This window comes from Dermacentor silvarum, chromosome 7 (genome assembly GCF_013339745.2).
Source record: "Dermacentor silvarum isolate Dsil-2018 chromosome 7, BIME_Dsil_1.4, whole genome shotgun sequence".
In the NCBI taxonomy this organism is placed as follows: Eukaryota; Metazoa; Arthropoda; class Arachnida; order Ixodida; family Ixodidae; genus Dermacentor; species Dermacentor silvarum.
Genome location: NC_051160.1, coordinates 131,082,535 through 131,097,937, shown reverse-complemented (window position 1 = coordinate 131,097,937; position 15,403 = coordinate 131,082,535). Strand labels below are relative to the sequence as shown.

Genomic DNA, 15,403 nt, shown 5'->3' with positions numbered 1-15,403 from the left:
TTTCTGGCACAAAGACCGCGAACATTTAGGGTAGCAAGACGGAGTGCAGTGTTTTGGGCCATCATTGTAGTTTGTGAAGAACAACGGACCGCATGGCACCCACCTCATGCGTCTGCGGTCGGTGCTGCCTTCGCCTCTTGCACGAACCTTCCGTAGCTGCCTGGGCAGCCTCCGGAAGGCGCAGTTCGTGTCCTTATCGTTGTTCTCCATCGTCCCTTGGGGTTGGCTTGGTCTTGTAGATAACTAGAAGAGATACCGCGAGGCACACGCGCACGCGGTTACGTCGGCGGCGTGCCTGCCGCCTTACGGTCGGGTGGTATATTCGGCCGTGGTCTGATCAGTGACCGCCGGGTGATGGCCGCCTTTGGCGGCGGTCCGTCGGAGTTCCCTGCAATCAGGGCTTCGTTCTCGTCCAACGTCGCATCGTGGCCGCGCTTGCTGACAGTGGCGCCGCTTGCTGCCTCGCTTACGTTCATGACGGCCGGCTCTTCGCATGACGGTGACTGCGCTGGGACGTCGTGCACTTTGACGGCGCCCGTGGCTTCACCTACTGTGTCGGTCACTTTTGGGCTTTCGTCGTTGGTGCTTGTATCCTGCAGCTTGTCGGGAGGGGCTAACGTTGCCGCATCATGCGCCTCGACCTTCGGCGTGGCTTCGCTTGCGGCTTCCTCAGCGTCGGCCTCGTCCATGATGAGTTCTGCGGTGTCATCTCCTCCAACTGGCCCTGGGACACTTGCGTACGTCTTCACGCACTCACTTTCTTCGTGTCCAAAACGCCGACAGTGCGTGCAGCGAGGAACTCGGCACTCACGTCGGATATGGCCCTTGCTATGACACCGCAGGCATAGTGGCGCTCTTCCCGGCGCGACAAGGAGGGCCATGTCACCGGCGACGCGCAGCTGGTGTGGAAGGTCGTCTACCTTAATTCCATTATGGAGCTTGAGGCGCACGAGGCGCGTCGTCGACCCCTTGTCCTGGATTCCTTGAACCCTCCACTTTTCCTTAGAGACGTCGGTCACTTTCCCGTACGGGGCAAGCGCTACACGCACATCTTCGTCCGCCACGTTAAACAGAAGCCAATGAAGCTGGAGGCGTACGTCCTGGTTCGTCGGGTCGATAACCAAACATCGTTGGCCCTTCACTTTCATTTCGCCACAAGCCAAAGCTTTCTTCATGCCCTCTGTGCTCTTGAAGGTCACCGCCCACACGTGGCTCATCTGATAAGCCCCCAACGCTATCACGTCGGGGAGCAATTCCAGACGTGCCAACGTATCCCGGAAATGTTCGACTCGGTAGGGCCTCGCACGAACATCCGCATGCAAAAATAAAGTGTTGAAAACACTACGACCTGAAGGCAGTGTAGGCAAAATAACTTCGTATCCTTCGGCATCCGTTCCGTCCATCCTGTTACCGCGGCTGTTAGTAGCCGCAACCACCGCTCCTTGGGAGCACATGATACACACGTCCGTAGGCTTTCGCGGCCGGAAGTGGAATCCTAGACCAACGAGCCACCAGTGCTTATGTGTGAGAAAGTAACGCACTGATCACCGTTTTCAGTGCCGTGCTGCAACAACAAAGAAAGAAGAGCCGCCTTACGCTTGTTATGAAACCTGTCGTCGAGGCTGGTGGAGCAAAAACTTATCTAAGAGAGCGCTCACCACGGTGCAGTGCCGTTATCTGTGCCAAAAAGAAAAACAGAAACGGGCTCGTCCGGGATTTGAACCCAGGACCTCTCGCACCCTAAGCGAGAATCATACCCCTAGACCAACTAGCCACTTTTTTTTTTCTTTCATGGTATTTAATACATTAACATGTCATCCAATAAAACATTCACTAATTGTGCATAGTCATAGAAAGGTGCGTACAATGAGTCACACACAGAAAAACAGAAGAAGCACTGTTCCGCTTTAAAAGGGTGGTAAGGCTAAGCACCTCACCAAAATGGGGTACCAGTCCGGTTGAACATCAAGTCCATCATAAACATTCTTTAGGTGCACAGTCATCTGGATGAAATTTACTCTTGTGGGTACAACCGGTTCGGCGTTGCGGTCCATCATTCGCGTCTTCCACAGACTGTGCATTCCCATGAGAAAGAACATGTCGAAAGGTACACTGTCATCATGGGTCGGCAGCAGATATCGCACTGTATGGGGGTTGATTTCAAGGTCTTTCTTTAGAATCCGTTGGAGGATGTCCCAAAATAGAATGGCATCTTTGCAGCCAATAAAACAGTGTTCAATTGTCTCTGGCACATCTCAAAGACGACAATTAACAGAAGTCACAAATATACCCTTTTTCTGTAGCCATGTTTTTACCGGTAAAGTTTCACTATGAAGTTTGTAAAAGAATGTTTTGCAGCATGGGGATATATACATTTTACGAACTCGTTTTAGTACATCGTGGCCTGGCCATTCAATGTATAGTGATCGGTAAAATGGAGGCGGAAAAAAGCATGGACACTAAATCTTTGTATAACTTTTTACGTGACACGGAGTACAAGTATTCAGTAGAAAACCGAACTGTCAGGAAACGAACCGCCAAATAAACCTCCTGCATGAACCCCAACAAGCATAAAGGCTAAGAAAATTTGAAGAAACAACTAAATCAGGTAAAGCATCAACAAGTGTGACTTGCATGAATGACCGAATTATAGGATGTGAAGGATCGCGAAAAAAGAAGAAACGGGACACTGTTTGCCGCACGTAAAGATGCACTAAGCCGAGCCCACCCTCACTAACTGGTCTAAAAACATTGTCTCTCCTCATGGGCTCGAAGTGGAAGACCATATGAAAGTTGCAAAATTCGGTGAAAGCGTTGGATGTAGAGCCTGGCACAGTGAATAACTTGCAATACGTAGTAAATTTTAGTTGCTAAAAACTTATTGCAGGCTTCAGCCATTCCGAAAATAGAAAGTCGGTATGGAAGGAATGTCTGAGCGTAACTTTGCAAGGCTGAAACCCGTTCTTTCCAATAGTGCGCGCTTAATTTATATGCGTCTAGCGGCACGCCAAGATACGTTGGCGGAACATGAGTCCACTTAATGCCTGCAAACTGTTCTGGCTTATAACACCAGGAGCCGAACCATAAGCCTAAGCTTTTCGAGGAGTTCATTTGTGCTCCTGATACGCTGCCAAATTTCTCTATTGTAGCTACAACCTTTTCAACACTAGGCTTATCTGTGCAGAAGAACGCTATATCATCTGCGTAAGCTAACACTTTAACCTCATTACCCAGTATGTTGAAGCCATGGATGGAACTTGACTGAATTACGCTTAAGCATAGTGGTTCCAGGTAAAGGGCGAAGAGTAGTGGGGACATCGGGCATCATTGTTTTACCGAAGAGCAGATAGCAACGGGTTTGGAGAGATGTCAATTAATAAATAAACGAGTAGAACAATGTGTGTAGCAAAGCCTAACTCCTTTAAGCACAATGGAGCCAATATTGGCGTGTTCCAGAAGAGAAAATAAATAGGAATGACTGACTCGATCAAAAGTGTCACGGTCTCAGGGTGGAAAACACGACGCAAGGAACGTTTGGGTTAAGAAAAGCCTTTATGGGACATGAACACAAGAAAAATACAAATATTAAGAAAACACGCGTTATCAAACTAATATCTAAACCCTAACATACAACAAACTATATACAAAACTGGTTAATTACAAATACTATCTTAAGTCCTCGCACACGACGTATTAAACAGTTCAAAATATTTACACTAAGTCCCTTGACGTGGCCACGTCACGTCGTCGTCGCTGCTTCCGACGACACGTTGTTGGGCCCGCTGATGCGTCGTAGAGTCGGCGTCGCTGATTCCGACGTTCGGGCCTCGGTTGAGCTGGTCAGGAGGTCAGGATGGTGGGGTGACCTGCGCGCCTGGAGCGCCCGGTCAACTCCGCAAGCCTGCGGATCGTAGCCGCAGGGAATCCGGGAAGCAGCGCCGTAAGCCCGTAGCTGCGGCTTCCGATGGGGCGTTCGCTCAGCTCGCGGGTCGTGGCCGCGGCAGCTGACGCACAGCTTCCATTGGGTTGCCGCCGTCTCCGCGATTCACCCGTCCTGTTAGGCCTCCAGCTCCTTCTGCCTGCCTGCGTCCCAGAGCGTAGCTGGGCTGCTCTCTTCGGCTACGTGTCCCTTATCCCATTGGCCACGTAGCTGCGCGTGCACTTTTGCGCTTCTTCTTTTGCTTTCATGTTGTATTCCTTTTAGTGAGACTCTCTTATTTTCTAACTTCTTTCTTTATTTCTGTCATCGACTCCACGTGTCTTCTTGTTCTCTTCTTATGCTTTTTCTTTTTCTTTCTTTCTTCATTTTGTGGCTCATGACATATGCCCACCTTCAAGAGTTTTTCCATGTGAAAAACTGCTTCTTCCTTGTACCGGATATATCCGCCGTCTTCACACGTCGTTGTAGCATTAGCCCTTGATGGCTTTCACCATTTTTGTCATTTGCACCACTGGGTACCTTCCCCGCACACCACTTCACTTCACTTCACTAATTCACTGCACTGTACACATCGTCGAGATCACCATTGCACACAAAACAGTCATTGTCCAATACTCCTAAACCACAACACTGCTAGGGTAAACCCTTAATAACACTTGTCACGCTATGTACTATGAAGTTCTACTCATAAAATCTGCTCCAACATTTTCTCTTCCCTTGATGTATTCCACGTGGAAACTATATCCTTGAAGCGCAAGGCTCCATCTCATCACTTTGGAATTAGTCAACTTTGCTTTATTTAGGAACTCAAGGGGTTGGTGATCTGTCTGCACCCTAAAATGTTTTCCATACAGGTATATGTCAAACCGTTTGACTGCCCATACAAGAGCTAAACATTCTTTTTCCACAGTCGAGTAGTGCCTTTCGCTTTCGAGCAATCGTTTGTTTGCATAGAATACCGGATGTAATACATTGTCGTTTTCTTGCAGCAACACCGCCCCAAGCGCTTTCTCTGAAGCATCTGTGCGCAAAACAATTTCGCTTTCTAAGTTGGGCGCCACCAGAATGGGAGGATTTGTCATGTGCTGCTTGAGTGTTTCAAATGTGTCCTGTTGCGCTTTTGTCCATTTCACTATATTGCTTGCACCTTTCTTTGTTAATTCCACCAAAGGATCAGCTATCTCCGCATAATGTGGAATGAAGTCCCTGTAAAATCCCGTCAATCCCAGAAAAAACTGTACTTCTTTCTTGTTCTTCGGTGGGTTTGCTTCTTGAATCTTCTCTAGTAGTTCCTCTTTCGTTGAAATGCGTCCCATGCCTAACTTGTGTCCCAAAAATGACACCGCATGAAAACCAAATTCACACTTCGTTGGCTTGATGGTCAGCTTGGCTTCCTGTAATCTACAAAATAATCCTTCTAATGCTTCCAGGTGCTCTTCCCAAGTGTCTGTTGCCACCAAAATATTGTCAATATAATGTTCTACGTTTTTCAGACCGTGAAGTACTCTTCTCATGAGTTTCGTAAATACTGCAGCGGCTGTCTTTAGTCCAAATGGCATGTACTTGAATTGAAATAGCCCATTTGTACTTGAAAATGCCGTCTTTTCTTTGGATGTCTTCTCCATGGGTATTTGCCAGTACCCTTCGCTAAGTCAAGCTTTGAAAAGAACTTTTTTCTTGCCACCTTTGCAAAAACAACGTCCACTCTTGGTATTGGCTCAGAGTCAGACACTAATACGCTGTTTAACCTCCTGAAGTCTACACAAAGCCTATTAGAGCCGTCTGGTTTCTTCACAACGACCAGAGGTGCGTTGTAAGCTGATGTAGACCTCTCAATGATGTCTTGACGTAACATCTCGTCAACTTCCTTCTCGATAGACTCTTGAACCACCAGTGGCAATGGGTATTGTTCGACGTACACTGGTGTGTCCGTGGTGCATTCTAACTTGCACTCAATCACATTTGTTCTTCCTGGGAGGCCTGAGGATAACGTCTCATACTTTTGCAATAATGATTTTAACTCTGCTGCTTCTTCTCCGTCCAGACATGGATTAATGACTGCTTTTTTCTAGCCCCATGGTTTTCTTGTAGTTGTAGGTGTGTACTTCCAAGTCTTCTTTCTCTTCTGTGACTACCTTGTTGACAAGTTCGGATTCTTGCGAATTAGGTCTCTCTTCATATTTCTTTAACATGTTGATGTGAAATACTTTTTTAGAATCATTCACCAGGAGTTCGTAATGCATCTCGTTCCTTTTCTGGATTACCTCGAATGGTCCCTTCCACTGCATCAACAGTTTGTTTCCATCACTGGGTAGAAGGATAAGAGCTTTGTCTCCTGGATTGAGTCGTCTTGTCACCGCCTTCTTGCTGTAATAGGTCTTATAGCATTCTTTGGCTTCCTCCAAACTACGATGTGCTAACTTGCACGTTTCTTCCAGCTTCTCTCGAAGTTCCAACACGTAGGTGTATGTTGTTTTGACTTCGGTGTCGAGTCCTTCATTTGCCCATACCTCCTTGAGGATAGTTAACGGACCTCTAACCGCGCGTCCATACAACATCTCGAACGGTGAAAAATTGAGACTTGCTTGTGGCACTTCTCTGTATGCAAACAATAATGCTGGTAGGTAACGGTCCCAATCCGTAGGTCTTTCTTGACACATCTTCTTTATCATGTTCTTCAATGTGCCATTAAACCTTTCTACCAGGCCATTCGCCATAGGATGATACGGCGTTGTGAGCAACTGCTTTATCTAGAGCAACCTGTTGAACTCCTTCATTAGGTTAGATGTGAAGTTGGATCCCCGGTCACTAAGGATTTCTCGGGGCAGACCATACCGAGAGAACATCTCTATTAGAGCCTCGGCAACCTGAATTGAATCTATGCCTTTTAATGCGATGGCTTCTGGATATCTTGTCGCCATATCGACCATCGTGAGAACATAGCGGTTTCCTTTTGCTGATACCGGCTTTATTGGACCTACGATGTCTATCGCTACTCTCCGAAATGGCATGTCAATGGTAGGCATATTCCCAAGTGGAACTCGTTTGACTCGTCCTTTCGGTATCGTCCGCTGGCAAATGTCACAGGATTTTACATATCGTTTTACCTCGCTTTGTAGTCCTGGCCAGAAGAATTCTTCTGTGATCCTTGACACCGTTCGTTTTATGCCTTGGTGCCCGGCCATGATGCTGTCGTGTCCCAAATTCAAGACCGTCCGTCGTAGTGGTTTAGGAACCACCAACTGCATCACTTCTCTGCCCGAAGTAAACTTGCATCTTCTGTACAACAACCCATTTTTCTTCTGGAATTCAAAAATGGTTCTTCCTCTTTTATTTGTAGCCAGACTCTCCTTCATTCTCAAAGCAGGCTTGTAGTGAATCATTCTTTCTTTGCATTTCTGCAAATTCTGTTGGCGTCACCGCAAGTACTTCGGTTGTAGGTATCTTCAGTGCCCTCAATGTTTGCTGCGTACTTGATCTTGTGGCTATCGCCGACGACACTGCTGGACTATTCTCCGTAGTCTTAATTCTTTGTGTCGTCATGTTAGGATCACGCTCCTGCTGTTTTTCTTTCGCTTTTCCCGTGTGGGTGCAGCTGCTCTTCCACTTGATATCTGGGTCATCGACGCTTCTTACCCCTGGTAGATTGCCCAATATTAAATCATATAGTGGCTTATCTACACACTTCACTATCAGCCATCCGGAGTAGTAGGGAGTAGAAACTTGAATTCTGGCCTCAGGTAAATGCCTAACCGTGCTGTCGACCATGATAACCGCCGCTGTTTCTCCTGTTAGTTCTTGCTCTCGAATCAAACTCCGTCTCACCAAGGCCGTGTTGGTCCCACTATCTCGAAGAACTGAGACTCGTATGCCGTTGATCTCTCCATCAACTACAGGAAGACCCAATGATAGTCTCTTCTTCTCGAAAGCGTCCTGGTTGTCCGGGAGCATGGTTTTCGACGTATCATGTGTATCCTGGGTATCCTTGATCGATTCTTGCGATGATGCTGCCTTTCCACTATTTAACAAAACCACGCCTGCTGCCTTTTCTCGGTTCTGTAGCCTGCAGTCTTCTGTGCGGTGTCCTCGTCTCTTGCAGTGCTGACAAATGATATGCGCCTGTGGTCGGTTCCCTCCTACACGACAATCGACTGCACGATGACCGACGCGGTTGCACAGGAAACATCTAAGTACCTTAGGTACGGCACCTTGCCTAACTTGGGTTACATCATCGTCTCTTTTACGAGTTTCTCCTTCGATTTTACCTAAATTCCTCAAGCCTTGCACTTACAGAAATTGGTCAGCAGATTCAGCGAAATCATCTAGACGTTTCAATGAACGTTCTTTAAGAAAAACATTGAGTTTTGAGCTACAAGTCAAGAACTGCTCAATCACAATGCGCTCCCTGACTCCTTCGTACGTCTTCTCTGTGTTTGCCATTTCCATCCATCTATCAAAATAATTTGTTAAACGGCAAGCAAACTGTTTACCAGTCTCTGATTTCTCTCGTTTACTACTCCGGAATTTTTCACGGAATCCTTCTGCAGTTAGCCTGAATCTCTGCAATAATGCTTTCTTGACTTTGTCGTAGTCCATTGACTCAGATGCTGGCATTCTTCCGAACACGTTCAACGCTTCGCCAACTAAACACAAACTAAGTGCTGTCGCCCACTCAGATCGCTCCCAGCCTTGTCCTAAAGCAATCCTTTCAAAACGATGTAGATATGCATCAAGGTCATCTCGCTTATCGTCAAATGGAGCCATTATCTTTCGTGGACAAATTGTCTTTGTTCTTTGCGGCTCTATTTCCGAAGAATCCGACGATCTGTCCGCGTCATCTCTTCCGATAGACACATCGGCCAAACGCAACTTCAACAACAAAATTTCTTTTCCCGCTTCGCATGCTTCTAGAGCTTCTTTTTGTGCTCTATCAAAAAGGCTAAGCGATTCTTCGCGGCTAAGTCCCAGAGAACTGGCTACCCCCAACAGCTTCTCATAATCCATATTCCTGCGAAGTGTGAGACCGAGTATTCAGGAAATAAATCCTGGCAAGCTCGCCAATATTTTGTCATGGTCTCAGGGTGGTAAACACGACGCAAGGAACGTTTGGGTTAAGAAAAGCCTTTATGGGACATGAACACAAGAAAAATACAAATATTAAGAAAACACGCGTTATCAAACTAATATCTAAACCCTAACATACAACAAACTATGTACAAAACTGGTTAATTACAAATACTATCTTAAGTCCTCGCACACGACGTATTAAACAGTTCAAAATATTTACATTAACTCCCTTGACGTGGCCACGTCACGTCGTCGTCGCTGCTTCCGACGACACGTTGTTGGGCCCGCTGATGCGTCGTAGAGTTGGCGTCGCTGATTCCGACGTTCGGCCCTCGGTTGAGCTGGTCAGGAGGTCAGGATGGTGGGGTGACCTGCGCGCCTGGAGCGCCCGGTCAACTCCGCAAGCCTGCGGATCGTAGCCGCAGGGAATCCGGGAAGCAGCGCCGTAAGCCCGTAGCTGCGGCTTCCGATGGGGCGTTCGCTCAGCTCGCGGGTCGTGGCCGCGGCAGCTGACGCACAGCTTCCATTGGGTTGCCGCCGTCTCCGCGATTCACCCGTCCTGTTAGGCCTCCAGCTCCTTCTGCCTGCCTGCGTCCCAGAGCGTAGCTGGGCTGCTCTCTTCGGCTACGTGTCCCTTATCCCATTGGCCACGTAGCTGCGCGTGCACTTTTGCGCTTCTTCTTTTGCTTTCATTTTGTATTCCTTTTAGTGAGACTCTCTTATTGTCTAACTTCTTTCTTTATTTCTGTCATTGACTCCACGTGTCTTCTTGTTCTCTTCTTATGTTTTTTCTTTTTCTTTCTTTCTTCATTTTGTGGCTCATGACAAAAAGCTTTAGCAAGGTCTACTTGGAGCATTGCAAGCTGCTCAGTGGAACCGTAAAAGTACTCAAGAAGTGTACGGGCGATATGTATATTGGTCTGAATCGATCGACCTCTAATTCCGCATGTCTGATGGGAACCAATGAGAATCGACATCGCAAATTGTAATCTATTAGATAAAACTTTTGCAAAGATTTTGTAATCAACGTTTGACAACGTGATTGGTCTGTAGCTTTCAACAGAACGCAGTTTTTCCTTATCTGAGCTTTCTTGGGATTAAAACTGTGTGGCTTTTGCAAAAAGATTTCGGAAGGGCGTCCACCTCTAAACTTGTAATAAATATATACAATAATATGGAACTGATAATCCCTTTGAACGCTTTGTAAAATTCGCTTGAAAGTCCGTCAGGGCCGGGGGTTTTCGATAAAGGCAGCTGATCAATAGCTTGCTCAATTTCTTGAATGGTAACAGTACCACTGATGAATGCACACTCCTCATTCTTTAAAGGTTTTACTAGAGACACAAAACTCTCTAACACTTTTGCATCATGATCTTCGGGAGGTGCACTGAACAAAGCATTGTAGTAACTTTCAAATTGTGAAATTATGTCATTCGTATTTGTTACAAGACTACCTTTGGAGTAGATTTCCGAAATTACTTTTGAAGTACCGTGACGTCGCTCATCAAGTAAAGCTTGACGTGTTGGCTGTTCAGAGTGCAAAGCACGGCTGTTTCGAGATCGAACTCGCGCACCTCGGTAACGCAGTGCGTCATACTTTTGTAACTCACATTTAATATTTTCCATATCTTCTATGTAAGTGCCTGGCATTTCGCATTCCATCTCGTAAATGTTACTTAGGCTCTTGAGAAGCATTTTTTCTTCATTTTTTCTATAAAATGATTTCACCGACCCAATTTCTATAGCCACTGTGCGAACCTCTTGCTTAAAGAATTCCCAAGCAGCAAATAATGGCAAGTCTTTAGAAAAACAAGTTGTTAGGGTCATACGCACACGATTGATAAATTCCTGATCATTTAGGAGCTCAGAGTTAAGTTTCCAGAGTGCCCACTGTGGTCGGAAATATGTTACAGATTTCTCACGAATTTTTGCGATAACGATACAATGATCAGAGAACGAAACTGGGATAGTACTACAAGACAGTCCTCGGGGGAGGAGTGATGAAGAGACATAAATTCGATCAAGGCGGGCGTAAGAGTGACCTTGAATTCGTGTATAAGAGCAAGAACCCTGTCCCGACGCTCCTATATCTATGAGCCCTGCATTCTGTATCACGTTAGACAAAACTTCACCACTCCTGTCTCGCTGAATGTTAATCCCACTTCGATCACTCGGATCACATACACAATTGAAATCTCCCATTAACACAATGCAGCGTTCACAGTCCAGTAGATTAGACACAGTATCAAATAAAAGAATTCGTTTGGCAGCGTCATTAAATGCGTAGAGGTCAACTGTTCGCCATGGCACACCCTGCAACACAAAATCGCAGTATATGTATCGGCCTTCAGCGTCCACACGGTAACTAAATGCTGAACCAAAGTAGGGTCTTTTTCAGAAACAGGAAGCAGCCCGCGGATAAACCAAGGGCGTGTGAAACGCAGACATTATATTCAGGCAGAAAAGGTAGCAAGGCTCTTTCTGTTTCGTCATCACTCTCAATCTTCGTCTCCTGCACAGCGACGAAGTCGAGGCGATGCCTAGATAAAAGCCGGCGAAGCTGTGCCTGTTTCTGCAAAGACCTAAGGCCCCGTACATTCAAAGTTGCGAAGAGAAGTTGCTGTGTCAGCGCCATGGTGACCAACCACTATACGGACCTAGTTATCTATGTGGTCGGTCCTTGAGGGCAACGGTGAGGCTCCCTCCGAACCCCCACCAGGCCTCCTGGACCGTGATCGTCGGCACTTTCCTGAGTGTTTCGATGTCTTGCGGCGACGTGCTTTTCTTGTGGTACTGGTCGTTTCGGTGTCCGTCCTTGTTTTTGATGTGTTTGTCGCGCGGCGCTTCGGAATTGATGCATCCGCGTTACTTCGTCTGTCCTCTACCAGCACAGAGCACGTGTCGAGAAGCTTGGGTGAAGCAGATGAGAAAGAAGAAAGAAGAAGGAGAAAGAAAGAAGAAGGAAAGAACAAAGGAAGAAAGAAGAAGAAAGAAGAAGGAAGAAAGAAAGGAGAAGAACGAAGAAGGAGAAAGAAGAAGACGGCGTTCCGAACGGTCGCGTTTTTCATGTTCTCCGCTCCAAAGGATTTATCGGCCCCTGGCCGAGGTGCTGCTCAGGCGTCAGCCAGCAGCAATGACTACCGTATTGTGCTACCTCGTCTTCCTACCGGTAAGCTGGTTGTGGACTCCGTTTTCCAGCATGCTGACTTAGCTGGTCGACCGTACAGAGCCCAAGACTTCAGAGACGCCCTTCGGAATGTTATTGACCTAAAGGAAATAAGTTCCATTGGCCAATTTCAGATGTCGCACGTGTGGATGGTGACGTGCAAGTCACCAATGACAAAATCAAATCTAGTCACGTGCGGGGATTTATCAGTGAAAGGAAGACGCTGCATCGTCATGGACCCTGAGCCCACGGAAGTAAAAATGAAGCTTTTATGGCTACCTGAGCGTTTGGAAGACGCCTACATTCGAGATTCCCTCCAGGCATACGGGAAAGTGAAATCTATATCAGAAGAAAGCTGGAGAGTATCGGAGATGGAAGAAATGCGTACTCTAAATCGTGATGTGGTGTTGTCTCTTGCTGACGGAGTAGGTGTGGGTGACGTTCCACATCTCCTACCTGTCTGTGGAGTGCAGAGCCTTGTACTGATTCCAGGCAGACCCCCGCTTTGTCTCCGCTGAAACAAGGTTGGCCACATTCGTCGCAACTGCAGAACTCCACGTTCTGAAGACTGCCGGCGCTTTGGCCACACAGCTGAAGAATGTGTGGTAACATACGCCGACAAGTTACGACATAGGACACGACCTCCTGATGAATGCGTGCAAGAACACATAATGGACGCCACAGAGGTTCTCGACGCGACCGGAGATGTTCCTTCTGCCGCGGAGACCAGTTGTGCCGGCAAGTCTCGTCTAGATCTAAAAGACAATGGCATCGCACAACCGCCCAAGGACAAGGAAAGTAGCAAAGCGACAGATGATCAGTCCAAGCAACAGTGCAATGAGGCGCCCGTAATCACACAGCCAGTTCCTGCCCAGCAAGCTAAAGAGGCAGCCGAAAATGAATCATCTGCGAGACCAACGAGCCACCGTTGCTTATGTGTGAGAAAGTAACGCACTGATCACCGTTTTCAGTGCCTTGCTGCAACAACAAAGAAAGAAGAGCCGCCTTACGCTTGTTATGAAACCTGTCGTCGAGGCTGGTGGAGCAAAAACTTATCTAAGAGAGCGCTCACCACGGTGCAGTGCCGTTATCTGTGCCAAAAAAAGAAAAACAGAAATGGGCTCGTCCGGGATTTGAACCCGGGACCTCTCGCACCCTAAGCGAGAATCATACCCCTAGGCCAACGAGCCACTTTTTTTTCTTTATTGCCGATTGTGAAATTCAAAACAACAAAAGTTCAAATGTTAAAAACATCAGCCTACTTCGGCTGACGTAGGAGGGATTAAAATCTTCATGACAGCCAAGTCATCGAGGACAGAGATCCATTCGGGCGGTTCAGTTTGCGCCCGATACACTTCCCTAAGGGCCACAACACTTTCAATAAAGTTTTCGCGCGTCGAACGGACGTTAACATCTGCATGTCGCACTTGCATTCGCGTCTTCCACAGACTGTGGAGGCCCAAAAGCATGATTAGGTCAAATGGTACTTCCGCTTCATTTGCGATGGGCAAGAACCTGATGCCATATGGATCCAGGGGAAAATCTTTTTTGACTGTTCGTTGGAGGACATCCCAATGAAAAATTGGGTCCCAGCAGTCACGGAACACATGCTCTACTGTCTCAGGCTTTTTGCATAGCAGGCAGTTAATCGTCCATGGGACGAAAATACCATTTTCATGCAGCCACGTCTTAACAGGAAGTGTGTTAGAGTGTAACTTAAAGAAAAAGGATTTCAGAGATGGCTTAACCGGCATTCTCTTAACTCGCTTCAGAACATCTTGCCCTGGGCCTCCACGGTGAGGTAAACGATAAATAGGAATCGGCAACATTGTGTCCACAAGATTCTTATACAGATTTTGTTTCGAAACATTGCACAAGTACTCAATAGAAAAAAGCACATGCAATAGCCGGAAAGAAAGTACAACCTCTCGCATGTACCCACTGATAGCCCCATACATACTCTCACACGATGAAACAACGATTTATGGGAGATGTCTCTGCAACCTCACTTGGATAGCAGTCCTCAGAAAAGTATCCCTTTGATCACGGAGGAATATAAAACGCGACACAACTTGACGCAGAAATAAGTGCACAAGTCCAAGCCCTCCCGCCTTAACAGAAAGAAACAAGTTGGTACGACTGGTTCTCTCCCAGATAGACGCCCAAATAAAAACTGCAAAAACGCGGTGCATCTTTTGAATACTGGTCCGTGTTGCACACAAAACGTTCATAATGTACCATATTTTGAATACAAGGAAAAGGTTGCAGACGGAGGCGCGCGAAAACATTGATAACTGACTCCCCTGCCATGCATCTGCTTTCTCCCTCGCCCTTGACACTTGCTCATTCCAACATTCACTTGGTTCTCGATAACACTGAAGGGGGACACCGAGATACTGCGTTGGCAGACAAGACCATCGCACTCGCGCGAAATGATCGGGCATCGTTTCCCAGTCACCATGCCAAAAACCAGAGCTCTTATCCCAGTTTATCAGACACCCCGTTTGCTTGCAAAGTTCATCAACCGTGCTGATCACTTCAGTAATTCTGTCTCTGTTCGAACAGAATACTGCAATGTTGTCCGCATAAGCGAGAATTTTGACATGCGCTGATTCTAAACGAAAGCCTGAGATGCGTTCACTTTTGATTACAGCCAAACATAGAGTGGCTCTAGGTATGCCGCAAACCGAAGGGGCGACAGTGGGAATCCCTGCCTTACTGACGAACGCACTACCAGCTTGTCTGAGAGGTCACCATTTACAATGATGCGCGTAGTGCACTTTGCATACGCCATTCTGACGCCTTCTATGATCACCTGTCCTACGTTAGCGTGCTCTAATATGCAAAAAATAACATCATGTGAGACGCGATCAAAGGCTTTTGCCAGATCTAGTTGCATCATTGCAATTCGATCCCCCAGCGCATCACAGCATTCCAATACCGTACGTGCGACGGGTACATTCGTGGCAATGCTTCGTCCCTTGATTCCGCAAGTCTGATGCGGTCCAAGCAATTTCGTTATCACGCCCTGTAATCTCTTCGCTAGGACTTTCATGTATATTTTGTAATCAACGTTGGTGAGGCTGATCGGGCGATAGGACCCCACCAATAAACGCTTCTCTGGGTCATCTGTTTTTGGGATTAACACTATGTGCGATGTGGTGAATGACAGTGGTACTTGCTTTCGCTCATACGCCTCAGTCAATACTCGTAACAGTAACTGAGCGACT

At 46.9% G+C, this 15,403-nt stretch overlaps 1 protein-coding gene and 2 non-coding genes across 3 annotated transcripts; all 3 read right to left on the bottom strand.

Moving 5' to 3' along the window:
- Nucleotides 1-278: 278 nt before the first annotated feature.
- Nucleotides 279-1,454, bottom strand: LOC119459180 (uncharacterized). The gene has a single exon (XM_037721006.2). The coding sequence runs from the start codon at nt 1,452-1,454 to the stop codon at nt 279-281; it is 1,176 nt and encodes a 391-aa protein (XP_037576934.1).
- A 248-nt stretch (nt 1,455-1,702) lies between these two features.
- On the bottom strand, nt 1,703-1,774 carry Trnap-agg (transfer RNA proline (anticodon AGG)). The gene has a single exon. It is a non-coding gene; the product is annotated as a tRNA-Pro (tRNA).
- An 11,517-nt stretch (nt 1,775-13,291) lies between these two features.
- Trnap-agg (transfer RNA proline (anticodon AGG)) lies at nt 13,292-13,363 on the bottom strand. The gene has a single exon. It is a non-coding gene; the product is annotated as a tRNA-Pro (tRNA).
- Nucleotides 13,364-15,403: the final 2,040 nt, after the last annotated feature.